The sequence below is a fragment of the Pseudophryne corroboree genome, chromosome 1 (assembly GCF_028390025.1).
Source record: "Pseudophryne corroboree isolate aPseCor3 chromosome 1, aPseCor3.hap2, whole genome shotgun sequence".
NCBI classification, from domain to species: domain Eukaryota; kingdom Metazoa; phylum Chordata; class Amphibia; order Anura; family Myobatrachidae; genus Pseudophryne; species Pseudophryne corroboree.
Window position 1 is genome coordinate 993,696,357 of NC_086444.1, and position 23,918 is coordinate 993,720,274.

The window sequence follows — 23,918 nt, forward strand, 5'->3', positions numbered from 1 at the left end:
GCCGGCATTCTGAAGGCCAGCAACTCTACCACCGGGATGCCAACTACATCCCTTTAAATTGTATGTGTATACATACTGTACATATATACGTACAGAAATACATATATTTGTATGCTCCTTAATGTGCTCCATACCCCTATCTGTAAGTTCATTACTGTCCCGCATACAGAGACATCCTTCATTTTTTTGCTAGATGATTTCAGTGGTGCCCTCCAGTGGCTGGGCTCCTAGGCAGCCGCCTAAGGCACAAATAGGATACACAAATAGTCCAGTAAGCTTTAAGAAGAATTTATTTTCAAAACAGATTAAGAACAGATACGCAATATAACAATAAATCTTATCTGTGTATAAAGAGGTGGTAATGTTCATTCTCTCTGTGTTGTTTTGGGTGAGGTTTGTTTCTGCTCCTGAAGATCAAAAACCGTATGGGACAGCAGGAGGGAGAGTGAAGGACTATACATAACCAGTCTCCAAAAGTCTGACAGCCCAAGATGTCTCCATCCCTATGTATTTCCAGACCTCCTAAAACATTTACAGAAACTGTGATACCGTTTCAATCGACTACTATATTTACTTAAAAATACAATTTATGAATTTATTTACATACAATGCCCAATCATTTTACATTTAAATAAATAAGAATGAAAAAAATAATTTTATAAGTCTCATGCACATATATGTATCAAGTCATGTAATAAATGTTGCAGTATTTCAGTCACTTTCAGAAAAAGCCTTCAATAACATGTCTGCTGCAAGACCAGGCGACAAGACACCAGCAAGGACCTGCTTTTCCAAAAGAGGTATCCGATCTTTAACTGCTTGGTGGTTCCTAAAATGTAGGAGAACATTTTCTTGAATTAGGCTCCACATCCACACCTTCTGCTGACTCCTGCGCCTGGATAGAAGCTCCCCACTTGTAAACATGGTGTCCTTAAACTCAGTTATCTTCTTCCACAGCTCTGGAATGCCTTCACCACTTTTAGTAGAGATGCGAACAACCTGAATCATAAATGGAGGAGACATTGCAATAATGTTCTCACCTACGTTAAGTAAATTGCACATGGCTGGAATATTAGAAAAAGCCTGTGGAAGATTTTAATTCACGCAATTCCATAATACTACCATTTACACGGGATCAGTACGAGATCCCGGCGGTCAGGAGACAGACGCCGAGAGCCCAACAGCCGGGATCCCGGAGGCAAGCAAAGTGTGTCCTAATGCGGGCTCGCTGCGATTGCCACGCATCGGGCCGGTGGCGACTTATTCCCCTCCGGGTGGTGGCATGGACAACCACCCACGAGGGGTAACTAGCCGGCAGTCAGGACACCGACCGCCGATAATTCAGCTGGTGTCGGGATTCCGGCGTCAGTATCCTGACCGCCGGGATCCCGACAGGCGGTCAATTGACTGCCACCCCATTTGCACATAATGTAAACTTTATAGTCACGCTAAACCATAAACACATTACTTTTCCTGAATTGTGTAGGGGAATGTACACAATAAATACATTTTATGTGTTCCCTCTGTACAAGCTATGACCCAAATTAAGGCTTTGTGACCTCTCTGCTTCATATCATTTTAGTCGTTCCGGATATGTCATGCATACAAGGATGTAACTGCCAACCCCTCAAATTAGTTCACACCTCGAACTCATTGTATTGGGAAGACAATTGGAGGAGATTTAAGGTAAACAAAATAACAATATAGTGAACGTTAGTCTTCGACTTTGTCACACTTTGACAGGAGAATTTATGCAAAAGAACATTATGCATTCATCTATAAAAACTTCCATTAGACAAATCACAATGTGAAAGCAGAAAAGAAAAGGCTGGTGTCCCTTTCAATCTACTGGGCAAGTTTTAAAACAGTAGAAAAAGTTTTAGGTCAGGAAATTCATGGAAAGAGAACAATCAAAATAAGGGAGAAATCTTTACATAATAATGGGGATTCTGGGGGTCATGTGACCAACGCCGGAACCCCTACACCACTCGGAATCCTGCCGCTGAACACAGACATACCGAAGGTAAGTTTTTGGTGCCACTGATAGTGTTGGAGGGGGTGGTGGTGTTTGGTGTTAGGCACTAAAGTTGGGTGGTGGTGGTGGTGGTGGTGGGGGGGGGGGGGGTTTGGGGAGTTTGGGTTAGCTGCAGTGAAACATTTAAGAACGATTAGAAAATGCGGATTCCCTGTCACAAGGAAGAGAGTGTACTCAGCCGAAGTGTTCTTATATGGCATGGACATAGGGTTTCCCATTCAAAGGCATGCTCCACTATGGGAGCATCTTACAACTACAGAGTGAGTGATGGCGTTCGGAAATGTGATCATGGTCCTTAGAAGACTTAGAGGATGAGATGCACTTTACCGTTTAATAAAGCTGCAGATGGAAAATGGATTTTACGTTAATTCTTCATATTGGAATAGTTTAGCCAATTTATCAAAATTTTGATCCATTAATTAGAATTTATTGGAGCTATTCACAGAAAAAATAAATTCTGTATGGCTGACATAATAGTTACAAGCAGGGACATCCCTGCAATGTGTAGTTTGTGCTGCAGGACCACAGGCGGATCCCTCTCGCTACCTGCGCCAAGCCCTGGAAAGCTTAGAAATAGCAGCCCTACTTAGAAACCTATGGGGGTTGCTATTGCAGCAGAAAACCGATTCCCAGGGGATACTATACATTTTCCAGGTAGCCCCCGAAAACTGTTGCAACCACCACATACTTAGCAGCAGCAGACACAATGCAATATGCAGTGACAGTACCACTTTCCTCTTATCTTCTCCAATCCTAGAACTCCGTTTACCTGAGGTTTCCACGTCTTAGAACGCTTCCGAAGTAACTTCAAAGCACTCACATACTCTGCTTGTATCTTCCTTGCAGGTATTAACAAATCGCCGTCAGCTTTGGTTATAGCAACTAGGTCTACCATTTCCACTATACCCCGTTTGATGCCCTAAAGAAACAAACAGACAGAACTATTACTATATCCGTCACTACACATCGTAGAGACATCTAGTTTGTAAATACAGTGACTTGCAAAAGTTGTCAACTTCCTAAAAAGTCAGTAGATTTGTGCGTGTTACACATGACATACAGAGTGCCCCACACAATTTTTTTTTGCAAACCAGTAGGCTCTTAAAGAAAAATTACAAACCCATAATTGTCTACAGATTTTTGATAAAAAAATAAATACAAACTGAAAAACAATTCTGCTCCATATGTATTCAACCCCTGCAGCCTAGTACTTGGTAGAACCAACTTTTGCTGCATTCAGTCTATTGGGGAAGTTTTCTGCCGGGTTTCCACAGTCTGGGGGTCACTGTTGCCCCTTCTTCCATGCAGATTTGCCCCAGGTTGTTTAATTTGCTTGGAAGACGCCAGTAAATTCTCAAACAGGGGGATATCCAATTATCCCTGGTAAAACATCGGCTGTTTTTCAGACTTTCTTCCGATGTTTCACAGATTTTTATTTTTTTTATTTTTTTTACAGGCAATCCAGACTGTAAAATAAATAAAAACCCTTTCTCCCGAAAACACACTGGTTCAGTGAAACCTGTGTGTTTTCTGTGAAACAGATCCGTTTTCGGACGAAAAAGGGGCTGTTCCTGGGGATTTTACTTCACCTGCCGGAGGCAGGTGAAACAAAATCCCTGATAAGCAGCGGCACGCACAGGCTTATCGGGGCTAATTAGATAGCCCCCGGCGGGATAATTAACCCAAGTAAATTACCGGGGCTAATTGGATAGCCACCACAGTGTCACAGAATTACATTTTAATAATCCCAGTCCCCAATGAGGAATAGCTTCCCCAAAACATGATGTGCAACCCCTATGCCTCCCATGTGTCACGGTTTGGATGGTGAATGCTGAGGAATGAGCAGAATGAGGTTTGTGCCATATATCATTCCACTTTTCAGTTGGGTCCAAATAGCTACATTTTTGTCTCATCTGCCCACAAAACCTTTGCCCAAATTGGTAGCCACTCTCCCATGCAGGAGAGTTGTATGCAGAGCATGGCTGACTGGTGCACCTGAACTCTGCAGACATTTAAATTGAGAGTTGTCCGCTCTGCAGCCACCCTCACAAGTCTTTCTTGCACTGACGCAGAGTTTTGACAGATGGCCTTGTCTAGTCAGTGTCTGGGTGGTATAATGCAGCTTCCATTTCCTCACACATGACCCAACAGTGTTCACTGGGATAGCCAAGTTCTTGGATATTATTTCATTGCCTTCATCTTGTACATGCCTATAAAACTTTAGCTTTCATTTTCTTTTTCTTTTTGGCCTCCATTTTCAGTTTCACTTCAGAATCATATTATGACCACCAGTATTTCAGTTGGGGGGGAGGGGGAGTTATCCATTAAGTCGGACCTTAATTTTAATAATTAACAAACAGAGTCAACTAGGGCAATAGGTTTCTTTTGTGTAAACAAGGAGCTTTCACAGCATGGGGATTGAATACTTATGCTAGAAAAGCCTACTGGAACAATCTGTGTCATTTGTAATACAGACAAATATGTTGACTTTTTATGCGGTTGAACACTTTTTGCAAGCCACTGTATATTCTATATGTGGCCTCATATACTCTATATAGCCTCAAAACGCCACGCAGTGTGAACCATCAGGCGACGTGCAGCTCTGTGAGCGTCGGGGGTCTTTTTTTGACAAAACGTTACACATGGGACACACCAGGAGACTTTGCTGATTGAGTCTGTACATGAAGCACAACGGAACTTGACATGAAAAAACACTGCAGCTGCTGCATCATGGCACTTCATATATACAGATTCAGAGACTCAGTCACACACACACACACACGTGTCACATATCAAATTAATCAGCATAGTCTCCTGGTGCATCCTGTTGTGATCAAAACACGTTTGGCAAAAAAAGCGCCAAAAAACCCCAGCAGAAGCTAGCCGAGTGTCACAGGACCTTGAGCTCCCAGAGAATCTGTTTGGAGGGACTGCAGTAATGATGTATGAGGACACATCTGTACGTGTTCCTCACACATTGTGAAGGCAACTTTTTTTATGAACTGAAACAATTGTCATAAAACTTGTAGGCTGGCGCAAACACAAAACAAACGCATGAATTCACAAAAACAGAAACGCATGAAGACCTCTCATGAATGTTGGCCCAGCCTACAAAATGGCTACACCGTGTTTATATATCAAGTGTACTTAAAAAAAAAAAAAAATTCTTGCCGAACTAAACAAGATCAACAGTGTCATAATATAGAAGAGGTTAAAGTGAAAATTACACACAAAAATAATCAACTACAAAACCATTTGTGAGACTGTATTCTAGTAGCAAAAAAAACACAAAGAAAGATTCATATATAAAAAAAAAAAAAAGCTTGTATTTTCTCTAAAGAGTATTATGCTAATTGTACTCGCTGCAAACATAGCAAAAACCAAGTGTATCCGTCCAGTTAGCACTGGGGAAGACAGAATGGGGGTGGGAGATAGACATTTCTTAAATGTATGTTCCCTCTTTGTACATTGTACAAACAAGACAACACCTGTTTCCAATCTGAGGCACACATTTCAGCTCCTCGGTAATTGTAACAGGAAGGCAGCAGAGAAAGTATGATTCTGGATAATCCAGATGAAGGTCTAAACCGTACGCTTGATTTGCATACTCATTTCTGTAGTGTCTGTAACTTACAGTGATTTAAAACATCAGTTATAAACTAATGCCACATAAAACTTCCTGTGCACTACAGGAAGCAGACAGAGGTGAACGCTAATGTAAATTACAAGCCATCGAGTGTAACGCACATGGAAAATAAATGATTGCTCCCATATGGTCAGCGTTCTTGAGCAAAAGCAGCTGATTTACATTCATAGGCAAATCGGGTGGATAAATATTTGAAGAAGAAACACAACAGAGAATTTATTGGAGTTAATACATATTAACATAGCCAAAGCCACTGCTGCAAGATACATTTATTTGGGAGTGCAATATATAACGCTATTTGCAATTTACAATGTGCACTAATAATTTGGGGGTGGCGCATTATCTATAAAGTGTCAGCAATATAGACATATATCCATGTTCATATATATTCCAAAGACACCCTGCTGCTCAGCCAGCACATCCTGAATAATGAAAAAACGGGGACTTTTTCAGGGGCAAATCACTAAAGCCTGGGAATGTGCAACTATGTAATTCCCTCCATACTGGTAAATCTATTTACCGCTGAATGGAAATAAATACTATACCTGTAACTCATCACCTCCTGCTGGTGGCAGCAACAGAACAAACATGTCAACCATGTCAGCCACGGCAAACTCAGACTGTCCCACACCTGCACAATGACAAGGGGAGAGCAAGGTAGCGTTATGTAGGAGTGGATTCAAATGTCCAGACAACCATGCAATGACATAGAAGTGATCCTGGCTATACAAGTACAGTTGATGTGAGTGAAAGTTCAACAATATACAGAAATAGAGTATTGTGTCATTGGGTTCTGCACTGAGAACCTGCAGAACCCAAATTACCAAAACCTGAGACAGTGGTTGCAACCACTGTAACACTGAAGACCGAAACAAAGGCATCGGAAAAAATTACCAATACGTACGGGAACAGATAGAGTTCAAATCCGTAATCTTCACTAGTCAAAGCAGAAGGTGGAACTAGCGGAACAAATCGCTGGCCCTAAATCGTAACCCAACAAGGAACTGTGGACCAAGTACCCGCACAGCAAAGGGAGAAGCACAGGCCCCACGGCCGGCAGCCCATGATGTCCCTACAGCTGCACAGATGACCTGAGTAAGAAAGAAGGGAAGGCTGACCCCTGACTACAGAGAAAACAAAACAAAAAAACAACAAAAGTAAATGGATCTACCAGAAAAGGGTCTGCTGAGCAGGCCACCACATCAGGAAGCATGACAGAGCACAAACCAGGAAAATGTGTTGCGCATGGAAAGAATACGAGAAATGTGCCTTGAAGAGGAGACTTGATGACCCCAAGAGACAGTGGAGATACATCAGATGAAAAATAAAAGGAAATGTGATTTAAAAAAAATAAATAGGAATTTAATACCTACCGGTAATTCCTTTTCTCGTAGTCCGTAGTGGATACTGGGGAACTGTACTTTAGAACCGTGGGGTATAGCTCGGGTCCACTGGAGCCTAGCACTTTAAAACCTTTAGTGTGTGTATGTGTGTGCTGGCTTCTCCCCTCTATATCCCTCCTACCAGACTCAGTCTAGGAAAACTGTGCCCCAGGAGACGGACATACCATGAGAGAAGGAAACCTATACAAACAGCGGTGAGGCAACAAGCCAACACACAACCATAACTGAAAAGGGGCGCTAACCGGAACAGAGGATAGCAACACCAATCATAAGAAGGATAGCAAAGCTAACCCAACATGTCAAAGGGACCGCAATGGCAGACCAACCAGAAACACTTACACAAAGTAAGCAGGATGCGAAGTACTGAGGCGGGCATCCAGTATCCACTACGGACTACGAGAAAAGGAATTACCGGTAGGTATTAAATTCCTATTTTCTCTAACGTCCTAGTGGATACTGAGGAACTGTACTTTAGTACCGTGGGGAAGTCCCAAAGCTCCCAAAACGGGCGGGAGAGTGCTGAGACCCCTGCAAAACTGCCTGACCAAACTGAAGGTCATCCTTGGCCAATGTGTCAAACCTATAGAACTTAAGAAGCTCGGCACAACTGTAAGGCAGAGACACCCCGGGCAGCCGCCCAGGAAGTACCCACTGATCTCGTCGAGGGGGCTTGAATAGGTGCCGGCAAAGGCAGAGACGCCGAAGTATAGGCTTGTTGAATGGTCAGCCTGAGCCAACGAGCAATAGACTGCTTAGAAGCCGGACGACCAATCTTGGTGGCATCATAAAGGACAAACAGCGAGTCAGATTTCCTATGACGAGCAGTCCTTTTGACATAAATCTTCCGAGCCCTCACCACATCCAAGGACTCTGGGCCAACGGAAGCGTCAGACAACACTGGAACCACAATGGGTTGATTCACGTGAAAAGCTGACACCATTTTTGGTAAAAGCGGAGGCCGGGTCCTGAGTTCTGCCCTATCTTCATGAAAAATCAAATATGGGCTATTACAGGATAAGGCCCCCAATTCAGAGACACGTCTGGCAGACGCCAAAGCTAGTAACATTACAGTCTTCCAGGTGAGAAGTTTTAATTCCACCCTATGTAAGGGTTCAAACCAGTCCGGCTGAAGGAAGGCCAAAACCACATTTAGATTCCACGGAGCAGTGGGAGGTACAAAAGGCGGTTGCATAGAAACCTTTCTTCCTTCACACCAAGAAACATCCGATGATAATGTTTCGATGTAACCAGCTTCCAGGCCTGTACCATAGTGGAAATAACCCTGGAAGAATGACCTTTTCTGGCTAGAATTTCCCTCTTAACTTCCAAGCCATCAAACGTAGCCACTGTAAGTCTGGATAGATGAACGGTCCTTGCTGAAGAAGATCCTTTAGCAGCGGCAGAGGCCAGGGTTCTTCAAGAGTCATGGTCAGGAGGTCCGCATTCCAAACCCGTCGAGGCCAATCCAGGGCAATCAGAATTGCTTGAATGCTTTATTTTTTTAAGCCTTTTTAGTACCTTTGGGAAAAGCGGTATTGGAGGGAACAGGTACACAAACTGGTAAGTCCATGGCGTCGTCAGCGCGTCCACTGCTATAGCCTGCAAATCCCTCGTTCGGAAAAAGCAACAGTGTAGCTTCTTGTTGAGATGAGAAGCCATCAGATCTATCTGCGGACAGCCCCACCGGTGAATTAACTGTTGAAACACCCGAGGATGGAGGCTCCATTCCCCCGGATGGAGGTCGTGCCTGCTGAGGAAGTCTGCTTCCCAGTTGTCCACTCCTGGAATTAATATGGCCGAGATGGCCCTTGCATTGGCCTCCGCCCAGTGGAGTATTTTTGACACTTCTCGCATCGCCGCTCTGCTTTTTGTTCCTCCTTGTCGATTTATGTACGCCACTGCCATGGCGTTGTCAGAATGCACCTGGATCGGTTGATCCCTCAGAAGATAGGAAGCTTGTAGAAGGGCATTATAAATTGCCCTGAGTTCCAGGACATTTATCGGCAGAGCAGATTCCTGACTCGACCATCTCCCCTGGAACTGGGCCCCTTGGGTCACAGCCCCCCAACCCCGGAGGCTGGCATCCGTTGTCAGAAAAATCCATGACTGGGTACTGAAACACCAGCCTGCTACCAGGTGAGGAACTTGTAGCCACCACAACAGAGAAATACGTGCTTTTCGAGACAAGGTCACCTTTTGATACATGTGTAGGCGAGACCCTACAATTTGTCCAACAAATCCAGGTGAAATGGTCAGGCATGAAACCTGTTGTATTGCATTGCCTCGTATGCAGCCACCATCTTGCCCAGTAAGCGTTTCAAAGATGTATGGAAACCTTGCGAGGTCGGAGTACTGAGCGCACCATAGTTTGGATAGTTAAGGCCTTGTCCATAGGAAGAAACACCTTTTGAGACACTGTATCCAGTATCATACCCAGGAACTGAAGTCGTCGGGACAGTTCCAAGTGAGATTTCCGAAAATTTAGGATCCACCCATGAACCGTAAGCAGGCAAGTCGTCAGGTCGATGCTTTGCAGTAGATGTTCCCTGGACATTGCTTTTATCAGGAGATCGTCCAAGTAAGGAACTATGTTGACTCCCATCATGCACAATTGCAGCATCATCTCCTCCATGACCTCTGTGAAAACTCTTGGAGCTGTAGAGAGGCCAAAGGGTAAGGCCTGCAACTGGAAATGGTTGTCCAATATGGCGAATCTGAGGTAAGCCTGATGAGGAGGCCACATGGGAATGTGCAGGTAAGCATCCTTGACATCTAAAGATACTAGGAATTCCACCTCCTCCATACCAGACAACACTGCCCGCATGGATCTTGAATTTGAACACCCGTAAATATGGGTTCAGGGACCAGGTTCAAGATGGGCAGCACCGAACAGTCTGGTTTTGGTACGACAAAAAGACTGGAGTAAAAACCTCTGTTGTGTAACAGAGAAGGTACTGGAACCACGACTCCCGTCTGCAAAAGTTTGTGAATGGCTTCTTGCAAGGTAACTTTTTTGCGGGTGAAGCTGGTAAGCCTGACCTGAAAAATCTGTGAGGAGGAAGTGCTTGAAATTCCAGCTGGTATCCTTGGGAAATGAGGTCCCTCACCAAAGGATCCCGGCAGGACTTCGTCCACACGTGGGTGAAGTGCTGAAGGAGAGCACCTACCGGAAAGTCACCCTGCTGTTGGGGCAAACCGTCATGCAGAAGGCTTTGTGGCAGAGGATCCGGCAGTTTGGTCCAAGGATGCAGCAGCTGCAGGTTTTCAGGACTTACCAAGAGAACCTCTAGGAGCATTGGAGGCCCCTCGGCATCTGCCTCTGAACCTTGCCACACGAAAAGACTGCAAGGAGGGCCCTGAGTAAGAAGTCTAGCAGGTGGCGCAGCCGATGGCAGATAGGTAGACTTACCCGCCGTCACCTGAGAAATCCATTTATTTATCTCGTCTCCAAACAAGGCATCACCTGTAAAGGGAAGATTTTCTACACCTTTTTTAGAATCCGCATCCACTGACCATTGACAAAACCACAGAGCTCTGCGGGCCGAAACTGCCATAGCAGTAGTAAGGCCTTTTATCAAACACAATTCTTTAACAGCTTGGCTCAAAGTTTGCAGCATCCTGTATATGTTGCAGCAGTATAATGATCTCCTCCTGGGGCAGGGAGTTAAACCCATCGATAATATTATCAGACCATTTAACTTCAGCCCTTGAAATCCATCCACAAACTATTGTGGGACGTTTCGCTACGCCCGCTGCCGTATACAGTGCTTTGAGAGTGGGTTCAATTTTACGGTCAGCTGGCAGTAACAGCAGTACCAATTTTCATGACAGTCCGGACACAGAAGTATCGACTGATGGAGTTTTTCCCCCATACCTTTCTGTCTTCATCGGGGAGAGAAAGGAAGATAACAACCTCTGAGGAGATTTGAATTTTTTATCAGGGTCTACCCATGCCTCCCTGGCCAGGGAGTTTAATTGTTTTGATACAGGAAACGTGGCTGAGGATTTCGGTTTTACATTAAACTACAATTCTTCATCTGGTTCTGCTTCTGTATCAGGTATGTTGAGAACCGCCCTCACAGCATAAATGAGGACCTCCACCCCGCGAGACAGAAAGCTGTCCTCCTCTATATCATCTGTTTCATCTGAATCAGGAAGCTCAGAATCAGAATCAGACTGGAGCACCTGTGGAAGTAAGCGTTTATGTAAAACCAACAGAGGGGGGTGAGGAGCCTTTCTGTTGTCTGCAGTCTTAGCCATACAATCAACAGACTGTCTTAATACCTGTTGTTCCTTTCTAGCTGCAATATATAGCTTGGAATGGTCAGCGCGCTCGTTAGGGGAAAATGAGAAGGGGAGAAAAGGAGTGTTACGGGATGGGATATGGCTATAGATATGTAGATGTGTTAAACTGTTTGCGTATGAATGTGGGTTTGCAGCAATGATCAATCTAAAGGTGGTTTCTAGTCATTCACTTTATTATGGTATTTGAATATATCTTACAGGTCAGAAACCTCCTTGTAATGATATAATGGTTCCTTATCCCACTGTTCCTTCACCACTGTCAGGTGGCTGCAGCCAGTTCTGTATTAACATTATGAATCATACTCTTAAAAGAGTCTTACTAGTCAGGTGCCTGTGTGCAGTTTCCCTGTGAGGATAATGAACACTGTTCACACATGAGAGAACCCTCAGAAGAAGGAGAAAAAAATTACAAGAAGTACACATAACTCTGTCAGCAGACATGTTTGCACAGTGTGACACAATGATAATGTAGTGAAAACCAACTTAAAACCCCCACACAGACCCTAGAGGAGAGTATAGGCCCTTTAAAAGACACGTTGGGAGTCTTAAGCAAAAATTATAATGACATAGCGGACACACTAAATGAGTTTTTTCAACAGTATTTACTAGAGAGGACCCAATTCAGGGACTAACATATAATCTCAATAATGAGAATATCCCACTGATAGGTACTTATTTAAGCGAGGAAGTAGTCTGTGACCGATTAAAACATTTAAAGATTAATAAGTCACCAGGTCCCGATGGTATTCACCCAAGGGTTCTAATGGAGCTTCATTCTGAACTTGCAAAGCCGCTATTTTTGATCTTTAAGGATTCAGTAATATCAGGTATGGTTCCCAAAGACTGGCGTATAGCGGAAGTAGTGCCTATATTCAAAAAGGGAAGTAAAGCTGAACCAGGTAATTATAGACCAGTTAGTCTTACATCTATAGTGGGGAAAGTATTGGAAGGTATTCTAAGAGATAGTATTCAGAAGTTCCTTGAAGTCAATAAGGTCATTAAAAGGAATCAACATGGGTTTATGAAGGACAGATCCTGTCAAACCAACTTACTTGGCTTTTATGAAACAGTAACCGCAAACCTAGATCAGGGTAAAGAGGTGGATGTAATCTTTTTAGATTTTGCCAAAGCGTTCGATACTGTACCACACATGAGACTTATCTACAAGCTACAAGAATCAGGGCTATATGCACTTGGGTCAAAAACTGGTTAGATAATAGGGAGCAGCGCGTTGTGGATAATGGATCTTTTTCAACTTGGACTGAAGTGCTAAGTGGTGTGCCGCAAGGCTCAGTATTAGGACCGCTATTGTTCAATATTTTCATTAACGACCTAACAGAAGGTCTAGAGAGCATGGTGTAAATTTTTGCAGATGATATCAAATTGTGTAAAGTTATAAATGCGGAGGGGGATGCTGAGTCGCTTCAGAATGACTTAGTTAAATTAGAAGCTTGGGCAGCGAAATGGAGAATGCGCTTCGATACAGACAAGTGTAAGGTAATGCACTGTGGTAACAAGAACAAAAATAACACCTACCTACTAAATGGGGTAAAATTAGGGGATTCTGTACTGGAAAAGGACTTAGGTGTCCTCATAGATAGCAAACTAAGCAGTAGTACCCAAAGTAGGACTGCAGCAAAGAAGGCTAATAAGATATTAGCATGCATAAAACGGGGAATTGATGCTAGGGACGAGAGTATTATACTCCCATTATATAAATCACTTGTGAGGCCACACCTTGAATACTGTGTACAATTCTGGGCACCTTACTACAAAAAGGATATCCTGGAGCTAGAAAAGGTTCAAAGGCGGGCGACCAAACTAATTAAGGGTATGGAGACGCTGGAATACGAGGAAAGGCTTGCAAGACTAGGCATGTTTACACTGGAAAAGAGATTAAGAGGGGACATGATCAACATTTACAAATTTATAAGGGGGAAATATACAGATCTTGCGCAGGACCTGTTTTTGGTTAGATCAACACAGAGAACTCGTGGACACTCGCTCAGGTTAGAGGAGAGGAGATTCCACACAATACGGCGTAAAGGCTTTTTTACGGTAAGGACGACACGTGTTTGGAATTCCCTGCCTGAGGGAGTTGTAATGGCCAACTCAGTCAACACCTTTAAGAATGGGTTAGATAAATTCCTAATGGATAAGGATATCCAGGGTTACGGGGCATAGTCACGCACTATGGTTATTATAAAAAAGAGGGGTTAATCGGAACGTCAGTCAGCAACTTCAGTCAAAATTTTATACAAAATAATCGTGCATAGGAGACCACAAATAGGTTGAACCCGATGGACAATTGTCTTTTTTCAACCTTAGATACTATGTTACTATGTTAGAGAGCCCTTGGAGTGACACATAGAGAGTGGAGACCAGCACACAAACACAGCAGCGCAGCGTTCCGCTGTGTATAAAGATTACACTTGTTATGCCTTGGAGCAGCGGCGCTACCGCTGATATGCTCCCCCCTGCTATGAACCCCCTGGTACCAGTACAGAGTCTGTAGAGCCCGGGTCCATGGAGGAGCAGTGTGTATGCAGCCTTGGGATCTGCAGCAGCAGAAAATGGCGCCTTTCCCGCCTCTGGTCCCGCTCTCCGGGAAGCCCCGCCCCCATAATGGTGCGCGGTCCCTAAAGAGATTATACTGGCCTTAAGTAACAGATTACCCTTGTTGTTAAACAAACGTCTTTTTAAAGATGCTGTGCACCTATGTGGAGTATAATACTCCTGTATAGCCAGTGTGGTCCGTGGCGGGCACTGTAGCTCGTGACCACCGCGTGACATGCCGCCAATCGTCACCGGGGACCCGCTAATCGGGACCCCGGTCACTCACCGCACCTGCGTCTCTTCGGCATCTGTTAGAGGGAGGCAGCTAGCTGCTCGGCGTGTGCACACAGTGTGGTATGTGAAACAGCGGCTCAGGAGCTCAGTGTCCTGTCAGCTGGGATTGTGAACCATTAACCCTCAGGAGATGGGTTCAGTCTCCCCTCTAAGTCCCACGAAGCAGGTAGACCGGTTGCCAACCAGTACTACCTAAAAATAATAAACTAAAATAAAAATTTAAGGAAAACTCTTTGGACCTCCAGGGGAATGTACCCGGCTCCTTGGGAACATTTTTCTAAACTGAGTCTGGTAGGAGGGGCATAGAGGAGAGGAGCCAGTACACACACTAAATATTTTAAAGTGCCAGGCTCCAGTGGACCCAATCTATACCCCACGGTACTAAAGTACAGTTCCCCAGTATCCACTAGGACGTTAGATAAAAAATGTAAAAAAAAAAAAAAAAAGACTGATGCAGCCCTAAGAAACATCTAGCTACCTCGGGCACTAATCTAAGACGGAGTTCCAGTGGGGTTTAGAGGGGGAGAAGCCAACTTCAATTCTAATGGATTCTTAAAGTACCATTCTCAACTCATCCACCCCTCTATACCCCAGTGTATACTCTAGTTTCCACTAGGGGATGAGGGAGAGAGTGACATAACCATTGTGAGATTTAAAGCTTCATAGCTCCTGCTGTACAGTGCAAACACAGAGCAGAAAGCCTTTAAATAGTGCATCACATAAACTGCATGACCAATCAGTGTGAAAACACTGCTTCCCTTCATGCACATTATTATAGGAGTACACAAGTATAGCAATATGTCATAAAAGGGACAATATCTGGATTATGAGTTTATGTTGAGTGTGTGCAATTTGCCAATAGCTGGAAGGTTCATCATCTCATGAATACTTATTACCTGCCATTGTACCGCTACGCTGTCATGTAACAAAGGTAAATATGAAAACAATGACACTATGATAAAAACACAATATGGAAATGAAATATGCCCGTGATCAGTTCTACCCAAATTGTACATGGCACTAGCTGTGTGGCAATATTAATGACAACAGATTTATTGTTGACAGATTTATTTTTTTATACTGTGTTTTTGATGAGCATGTGAGATTTCATAGTCTGGTTCAGATTCCTGCTCATTGTGGGAAGGGAGTGAGACCTTATTATAGCCAGGGATTGGTAACATGGCATTGGAGCAGCTTAATACATATACTCTACTAGTGATGGTGCCAACAATATTGGTCTGAAATGTATGCATTTATGGCATTAATATTGTTATTGGCGCTATCACTGCAAATATGAGTGTCTAGCAAATAAAACATGGGGACTGCGTTGATTTTTGACCATTTACTAGATACACATAGATTTGTAATGTTAATGCTAGCACTAACTGTCTATAAAGCACAATAGGACCTATATATCTTGAAGAGGACAGTCATCTAGAGTATGTCTGACACTTGGCAGGAGGCTTGTAAATGACATTTCCATAAGCCTCATTTGTGTTTAGACTGTAGTGAAGTAAATACATGGAACTGCTCCAATGCAATGTTACCAGTCCCTGGCTGAAGTAAAGTTATTAGATGTACTGTAAATATTTCTCTTACCTACTGTCTCTACAAGAACAATATCATAGCCACCACTTTCACAGAGTAAAATGGCTTCATTAGTTGTCCTGGTGACGCCTCCCAATGTTCCTCTTGTTGGAGAGGGTCTTATATAGGCATTCATATCCCTGGACAGCTCAGTCATTCGTGTCTTATCTCCAAGAAGCGAGCCTAAAACCAGAGTCACATCATAGTCACTGACCTAAAGTGAAGGAATGGGTTTATCCAAAAGGCCCTGTTGACCAACATTGCAAGACAGTCCTTAGTAACTGTCGAAGTTTGTTTCTAAGACTTTCCAAAACTTTCAAATGAGGGCTTCCCTACGTTTGTAAGTGCCAACATGGGTTGGTACAGTATTGGAAACTTTGAGACCACTGCCTTAATGCATGAAATATTGATTCATTAGTTATGCTGAGCACAATTTATTGTCCCTAATCCATATAACATGATCAGCAGGCCTTACACACCCTTGTTAATAAAAAGAAATGCACCCATAGTAGATACATCGGGTGATTACATTATCTGCAGTCAATTATACTCTACACTACAAAATAACATTACATTTTCCAGTGATAGTGTTCATTCTAGCACTCTGAGCCTGTCATAACCCGTGCAGTTCCTCTTTCCTGCCTCGGGTGTCTCTTTCTGCTCTGGTACATCTAGCACACTGTACCTCAGCACTGAGATGCAGACCAGAGTGTACTAGAACCATTAGATGCAGAGAGCAACACCTCAGGCAGGAAAGAGCAACTGCATGGGTTGTGACTGATGCTAGAATGAACTCTAAGTGAAGGGAGGTTTATAATGCGGAGATCTCCGTCATTTGCTGACTGACAGTACCCACCAGTGGCAAACGCAGGATTTGCATGGGGGGGTTTCCAGAACTGGGCGGAGCCAATCACGGGGGTGGGGACTGAGGTGACCCAGTATATGCTGGGTCCGTAAAACTAGTGTGTCTGTGTGTGTGTGTATATATATATATATATCTACACATAGATATATATATCTATCTACACACACACACATATATATATATATATATATATACATATATATACATATATATATATACACATACATATACACGGGTGGTCTTCAGTATGCCGGCGGTCGGGCTCCCGGCGACCAGCATACCGGCGCCGGGAGCCTGACCGCCGGCATACCGACACTTATTCTCCCTCGTGAGGGTCCACGACCCCCCTGGAGGGAGAATAAAATAGTGTGGCGCGCGTAGCGTGGCGAGCGCAGCGAGCCCGCAAGGGGCTCATTTGCGCTCGCCACACTGTTGGTAAGCCGGCGGCCGGCCTCCCGGCGCCGGTATGCTGGTCGCCGGGAGATCGTAGTGAACCCATATACATAGCATATATATATATATATATATATATATATATATATATATATATATATATATATATATATATATATATATATATATAAGAAAAGAAAGGACCGGCACTCCTCCTCCCGGACTTAATGCTTGGGTGCCCTCCCAAGTAAATTTGGATAAAGGGTAACAAAGCAGGCGGCACTCCAAGACTGTTGTAGATTCAAGTGTATTACACACAAAACATAATCCGACGTTTCGGGGTCTAAGCGCCCCTTTGTCAAGGGGCGCTTAGACCCCGAAACGTCGGATTATGTTTTGTGTGTAATACACTTGAATCTACAACAGTCTTGGAGTGCCGCCTGCTTTGTTACTATATATATATATATATATATACATATACACATACATACACACATACAGTACACGTATATATACACATGTATATATATATCATATGTGTGTGTGTGTGTGTTTATATGTATGTATGTATGTATGTATATATATGTACATGGATATATATGTACTATAATTAAAATAAAGTAAAATTTTATTACACTTGCAAGTGCCACCAGGAAGACAGCAGGCTGCAGAGGACGCTAGACAGTCATTAATAATACTCATGGAGCTAAAAAAAAATAAAAAAAATAAAAATATTTTTTTTTAGTGGAGGGGGGTTTCTGGGTACTCGGAAACCCCCCCCTGGGTGCGCCACTGCCCACTCCCTAAGGTAACTGTTTTCTGGATGTCAACCCAGGAGTAAATGAACTACTCATTAAATAGGATTTATTCTGTGTGGTTCTGTGAGACCAACAAAACATACACTGTTGGTGTACATTGAGGACAGAACTGTAAACCATTGATCTAAAGGGCCCCACATACTAGAACGATAATGCCCGATTTCATCCAATTTCGGGCATTCGGGCCGATATATCGGGGGAAATCAGGCATTTTGGAGGTGTTTCCGATCTGCGTTCCCGCGAGGGTCGGATCGACTCCCCTAGATAGTTAGTGCTGCACTTGTGATATGTCTGTTCCTGCAGGCGTGGCTGGGCTCGCATACGATATATTGCATGCAAAATGTACCAAATTGTATGGAACCACTCCCGGGAAAGTTGAAGGGAAATCGCCTCCGACTTCAACCTCAGGACATATTGTTGTAGTGTATGGGGTCCTTAAGAACTGCAGATTATTATTGCATTTTGTATACAATTATATTGTATATTTATAACAATGCAGGAGTGAAATATGCATTTGCCTTTATGTCTCATACGTGATAAGATCAGCTCAATTCTCAGACTAAAAGGGCACACATTTTAATGTTAATACTCAAGTGATAATTATATAATGTCCCTTACCACCACTGGTGCTAGAGGATGGATCAACCGCTAAAACAGCAACTTTGTGTTCCTGTGCTGTAAGCATCTTTCCAAAGTATTCAATAAATGTCGACTTTCCAGCACCCGGGGGACCAGAGAGACCTATGCCAGAAACAGTGGAATCAAGGAAACTATTTAAAACAGATAGCAAACTCTTCTGTTCATGCACAGTGGTAGAAAATAGTTGCACAAAAAAAACATAAAGAGATACAGTAAACATTTATGTGAACATGTATCAAGTAGGCTTGTTAAACAGTTTTTTTTTTGTTGAAAAACTTTTTTTTTGCATTAATGTTTTAAAGAAAAAAAAAATAATCCTGCTTATATTAATACTGTGAGCAATGTGGTATGTATTAGAAACCTTGAACAACCATGTTTTAATACTTACTAACATTACCAATCCAACATTATTAGGCTTTGATATGATTTGTTTTACATCTTGCAATAAAAACACTTTTTTAATGCTTATTATTCCTATTATATCTGAATATAAGTAGGTTTGATTAAACATATTAAAACATACAAAGTACACTCGGAGGTAGAGGAGTTTGAAAGTAAGAAACTTAGTTATGGTTTTCTCCTGTCCTACAGAAATGTTAGGGGAGGAGTTTGTTGAGTCTTAGCTGATGCTAGACATCAGCTAAGACTCTAGGCATCAGCTAAGTCTCTGATCTGGTTCACAGTCCCACCCTCCCTATTTCTCTGTTGTGCGAGTTTATTTAACACATTTGTTTTGCTCACTCAAATGGAGACCACAAACAACAAGAATGTGTAATAATACCATGGAGAACCCTTATAATAGGCTTTTCTTTTTAGGAAGTCATGGCGCCGTGCCTGTAGTCACAGCATAATAAAAACGAAGAGTGGTTTAAAAAAAAAAAAAGAAACCCTGATAAAAAGAGTGTCATTTAATAGAATGTTCTTGATAAGTGCTAGCTAGACGATGACTGGTTTCTACGGGCAACTTTGCAACATTGCTCCCACTGTACAGTGAGAAAACAAGCATAAATCTGACTTTTTTTATTGTGTCTACTGGGTTTGATGTGTAATAAAAGATGTTTCCTTTCTTGTGAAACAAGGCAGAATAGGAATGGCTCAGCTAGTTTGGTGGTATAAGGTTGGAGGTTAGCATTGATAATGAAAGATTTTTCACCAGCTTCTACTTAGACCAACAAGAATTTTGAAGATAGCAATGCACATATAGAGATCTTAATGTATATCTGACCATAAATATATATCTTACAAGCTATAATGTATTATACATATGTATTAGGGTTTATTTCTATTTTAACTACAAATGTTTACTGTGAACTAAAAGAAGAAAAAAAAATCTCATTTATTATGATGACTATTTGGCAGATTGCTTGCTCCTTTAAAGATGAAGCACATTCCATATAAGGTCATGTAAAAAAGTACACACCTTCTTTCAAATATTTATTTTTATACAGGGACACAATCATCATCTACTTCTCACCAAGTCCTACACTATTCATAAACTAATCTCACATGACAAACGACACATCACTTTTTGCTGTTGAATGTTGATAAAGTAAAAACTAGCACGAGGACTTGATGAGGTCTAGATAATTGAAAATCATGTCACAATATTTAAAAACAAAGATTTGAAATAGGAGGTACTTCGTTTTTCTACATGCAAATTACAATGAAGATATAAAAGGGTGCAGTCAGCTTAAATAGTCCCCCTTCCCCCCCTCTCCCTTCTATAAACTGGCACCTTAGACATGTACTGTACATGTCACTGTTTGACAAGAAGTAGATATCACTGGCGGGAAAGAATTTAAGTAAATGTGATGCAAATCCCCAAGTTGTATTAATTGGGAAGAGACAATAATATTTCCCTTGAACTAGACTTTGGGATCTATTCATGAAGCAGTGAAAAGCGTGGAGAAATGAGCCTGTGGAGAATTTGCCCATGGCAACCAATCAGCTGCCCCGTACAATTGTATAGTATGCAAATTATAAATGTTACTTCAATGCTACTTGGTTGCCATGGGCAACTTCTCCACACGTTTCACTGCTTCATGAAGAGACCCCTTACTCTTTACTACAACAACTCCGGTTTTACGGAGCAAGGAGAGCCAGTCATTATAGGTCGTATTTCCAATGTAAAGTTTTAGCGGAGGTTTGAGAAACTAATTTTGTCCTCACCCAATCTGCAGAATTTAACAGAGTTTTTGATACAGATAATAAAATTGGTAAAGGTTTAATAGTATATAAATGGACTAAATGTAACATGCATGGAATATAACACTGACCCACTCTAAAAGCTAGAGGTTTTCCGTTATGCAAGTGCTCCTGTTCACGCTGATGAGATAGTACCTTCTGAAGCAGTACTTGAGCAATATGTCGCTTCCTCATATGTGTAGACTCTATAAGTGTTATGGCTTCTGCCAAGCAGGCTCGATGCCCACCTATCAAACCTCCATAAACGTTCTTCAGCAGTCTCTGCTCCTTCTCTGTTAGAGGTTCAGCTTCTTGCTTGGCTGTGGCTGAAATAGACAGATCCCTTCTGGAATTCTCACTGGAAAAGTCTGTTCTTGAAGCCCAGTATTTTATGCTATGTCTTTGTGAGAGAGACATAAGAAGCACAGTGTTTCTATGTAAAGTATTAGCTATTGTCCTCGTTACATTCCTAGTATGGCAAATGGCTAATCCTCGCATGTTGGAAACCTGGACTTGCAACACATCAGCTCATGAACAGAATATGGTTAAAGACAAACCGATTAGCTGTTCCCTTTGTAAGATCTGAAAGAGACAAATCGGCAAATTAGTTCTACAGCAATCGAAACATGCAGCACATATTATGTCAGATACACATAGATAATAATGTGGAAATACTCCCTTCACAAAACAATTTTCCAGTGAGTAGTCATACAAGCTTCTTACATAAGCGGGACTGTGTGTGTGGTCATTGTAATTCTGATGACAAGTCTGAATGATAACATTACTGCTGTATATGCAGACAATAATCAGGAACTCTCTACTACTGAAGGCAATATGGTTTATGTTGTTGAACATGAGCTGCAGTAGGGAGCGACAGCTGGGATAGCAAACACTCTTTTATAGGTACACATACTTCTTCTAGCTATAAAATTCTCTATACAATACTAAAACCTCACCAACGGCAACAAAACCAGAGTATGTATATTCAAAAAGCAGAATTCTTTCTATGTGTTATCTGTACGTGCCACTGTCAGGATACTGACAATACATCTGTACAGAAGCAGCGGTGTACAATCAGGGAGAGAAAGTGAACAAACCACCTTGTAATGCACATACATTGGAACAGAAGCTGGGAAAGCACATCTTGGGCGACTGTTTGGCTTTTGGAGCTAGTTTAAAAGGAGCATTTTTTTAAAGGCAAGATTAATCTGAGGTCTGTCACATACTTAAAGGGATACTGTACTATGAAGTTTTTAACTGAATGGGGTTGACATCAAGTCTTGACTGCCTGCGGCAAATGATGGGACATTTCCACCGATACCCAATCCAACCCACACAAATGCAAGTGAATGCTGTGGCTAGCTGCTTCCTTATAGGTGTATGATACATTAACCTGCCCCTGCCAGAACCAGCATTTGCTTGCACATACTGCAGTGATATATTAGTTTGCAGGCCGCGCGGGTACTTTTCGGGTACCCTGTTCGCCCGTAGCTCCTCCCCCTGGTGACGTAGCTCCTCCCCTCAATACGTCACACGGTCCCTTCAGCCCCTCCGATATAGAACCAACCATTAGTGCAGGTTGGCCTTGATTGTAAATGTAAATGGTAAATTGAACAGGAGGACCAGTAGAGAAAAGGCTATGTGAACCAGTGCGGTATACAAATACGAGTAAGAACCACTGTCCCGTAGTTTGTAAGTGTGACAATTTGTGTAACCCATAATTGCATACACAGAAGATGATGCAGATTAGAAATTGCAAAAGCAACAAAAAATAGTAAAAGTAATAAATGAAATACCAATACCATGTATGATATGATTTTATTTATATATATATATATATATATATATATATATATATATATATATAATTCTATTACCTGCTTCAATACATACAACCCTGCTCGCCTGCTCTGACCAGCTTCCTATGTCGAGGAGACATCCTCACCACCGATTGGAAGATGCCGCAGTGTGCGGTACTTTCTCCTGGGAATTGTAGTCTCAGTTGCAGGAAGTCCGGTGCGCGAAAAACAGCTGCACAGTCACATAGAACTACATATCCCATAATGCACCGCAACTCCGGGCTGCCAAGTACAACGTTGTTGAGGCTGTGATAGTAATATGGCTGCTATGACCCATTACGTAAAAGATATGACGGTCAACATTTGCTCTGGTTACTGAGAAGTTTCTTGTCTCCAATGCATGAGAGAGATAGTTGTGGTCTCCCTGTAAATGGCGGCACTGTCTGTAGCAGAATACCGTGTACGTACGGGGGTAATTCCAAGTTGATTGCAGCAGGATTTTTGTTAGCAATTGGACAAAACCATGTGCACTGCAGGGGAGGCAGATATAACATGTGCAGAGAGAGTTAGATTTGGGTGTGGTGTGTTCAATCTGCAATCTAATTTGCAGTGTAAAAATAAAGCAGCCAGTATTTACCCTGCACAGAAATAAAATAACCCACCCAAATCTAACTCGCTCTGCACATGTTATATCTGCCCCCCCTGCAGTGCACATGGTTTTGCCCAATTGCTATCAAAAATCCTGCTGCGATCAACTTGGTATTACCCCCACGGTGCTGAAGATTTTGTTTAGATAAAAGCAATGGGGGTAATTCCAAGTTGATCGCAGCAGGAAATTTTTTAGCAGTTGGGCAAAACCATGTGCACTACAGGGGAGGCAGACATAACATGTGCAGAGAGAGTTTGATTTGGGTGGGTTATTTTGTTTCTGTGCAGGGTAAATACTGGCTGCTTTATTTTTACACTGCAATTTAGATTGCAGATTGAACTCACCCCACCCAAATCTAACTCTCTCTGCAAATGTTATATCTGCCTCTCCTGCAGTGCACATGGTTTTGCCCAACTGCTAAAAAATTTCCTGCTGCGATCAACTCAGAATTACCCCCAATATGTCAGATGGGGAGGCAATCAATTGACCGCCTGTTGGGATCCCGGCGGTCAGGATACCGACGCCGAAATCCCGTTAGACATTTTCTGTTCTCCACAGACTGACAGTGAAACTAGTCTCCAGGAATGCTATGAATCTGATAATCACATTTTTAAACATACGCTCAACGTTGCATACCCTCCAACAATTTACACATAAGGGGGGTCATTCCAAGTTGATCGCTTGCTGACAATTTTTGCAGTGCAGCGATCAGTTAAAAAACCGGCAAAACTGCATGCGTATGCAC

General features: G+C 42.5%; 1 protein-coding gene across 3 annotated transcripts; it reads right to left on the bottom strand.

Moving 5' to 3' along the window:
• Positions 1 to 272: 272 nt before the first annotated feature.
• On the bottom strand, positions 273 to 22,991 carry MMAA (metabolism of cobalamin associated A). 3 transcript variants are annotated; one of them, XM_063920601.1, is made up of 7 exons: positions 22,603 to 22,991; positions 20,818 to 21,307; positions 18,521 to 18,643; positions 15,839 to 16,009; positions 6,227 to 6,312; positions 2,805 to 2,954; positions 273 to 999 (listed from the first exon to the last, which is right to left on the bottom strand). In XM_063920601.1, exons 2-7 carry the CDS (start codon positions 21,221 to 21,223, stop codon positions 712 to 714), a joined length of 1,224 nt encoding a protein of 407 aa, XP_063776671.1. In that variant the 5' UTR covers positions 21,224 to 21,307; positions 22,603 to 22,991; the 3' UTR covers positions 273 to 711. The 3 variants fall into 3 exon arrangements, with proteins under 3 accessions (XP_063776671.1, XP_063776672.1, XP_063776673.1); XM_063920602.1 differs by lacking the exon at positions 22,603 to 22,991 and adding an exon at positions 22,155 to 22,249; XM_063920603.1 differs by lacking the exon at positions 22,603 to 22,991 and adding an exon at positions 21,952 to 22,134.
• Between the last annotated feature and the right edge of the window lie 927 nt (positions 22,992 to 23,918).

Bases quoted from the DNA above. Each gene is read 5' to 3' on its own strand.
- MMAA (XM_063920601.1), bottom strand. From the start codon at position 21,223: ATGCGAGGATTAGCCATTTGCCATACTAGGAATGTAACGAGGACAATA. The intron at 18,644-20,817 runs GTCAGTGTTATA...TTTCTGGCATAG, and splicing joins ACCTCTAGCTTTTAGAGTGG to GTCTCTCTGGTCCCCCGGGT. The intron at 2,955-6,226 runs GTATAGTATTTA...TTGTTTCTTTAG, and splicing joins CAGGAGGTGATGAGTTACAG to GGCATCAAACGGGGTATAGT.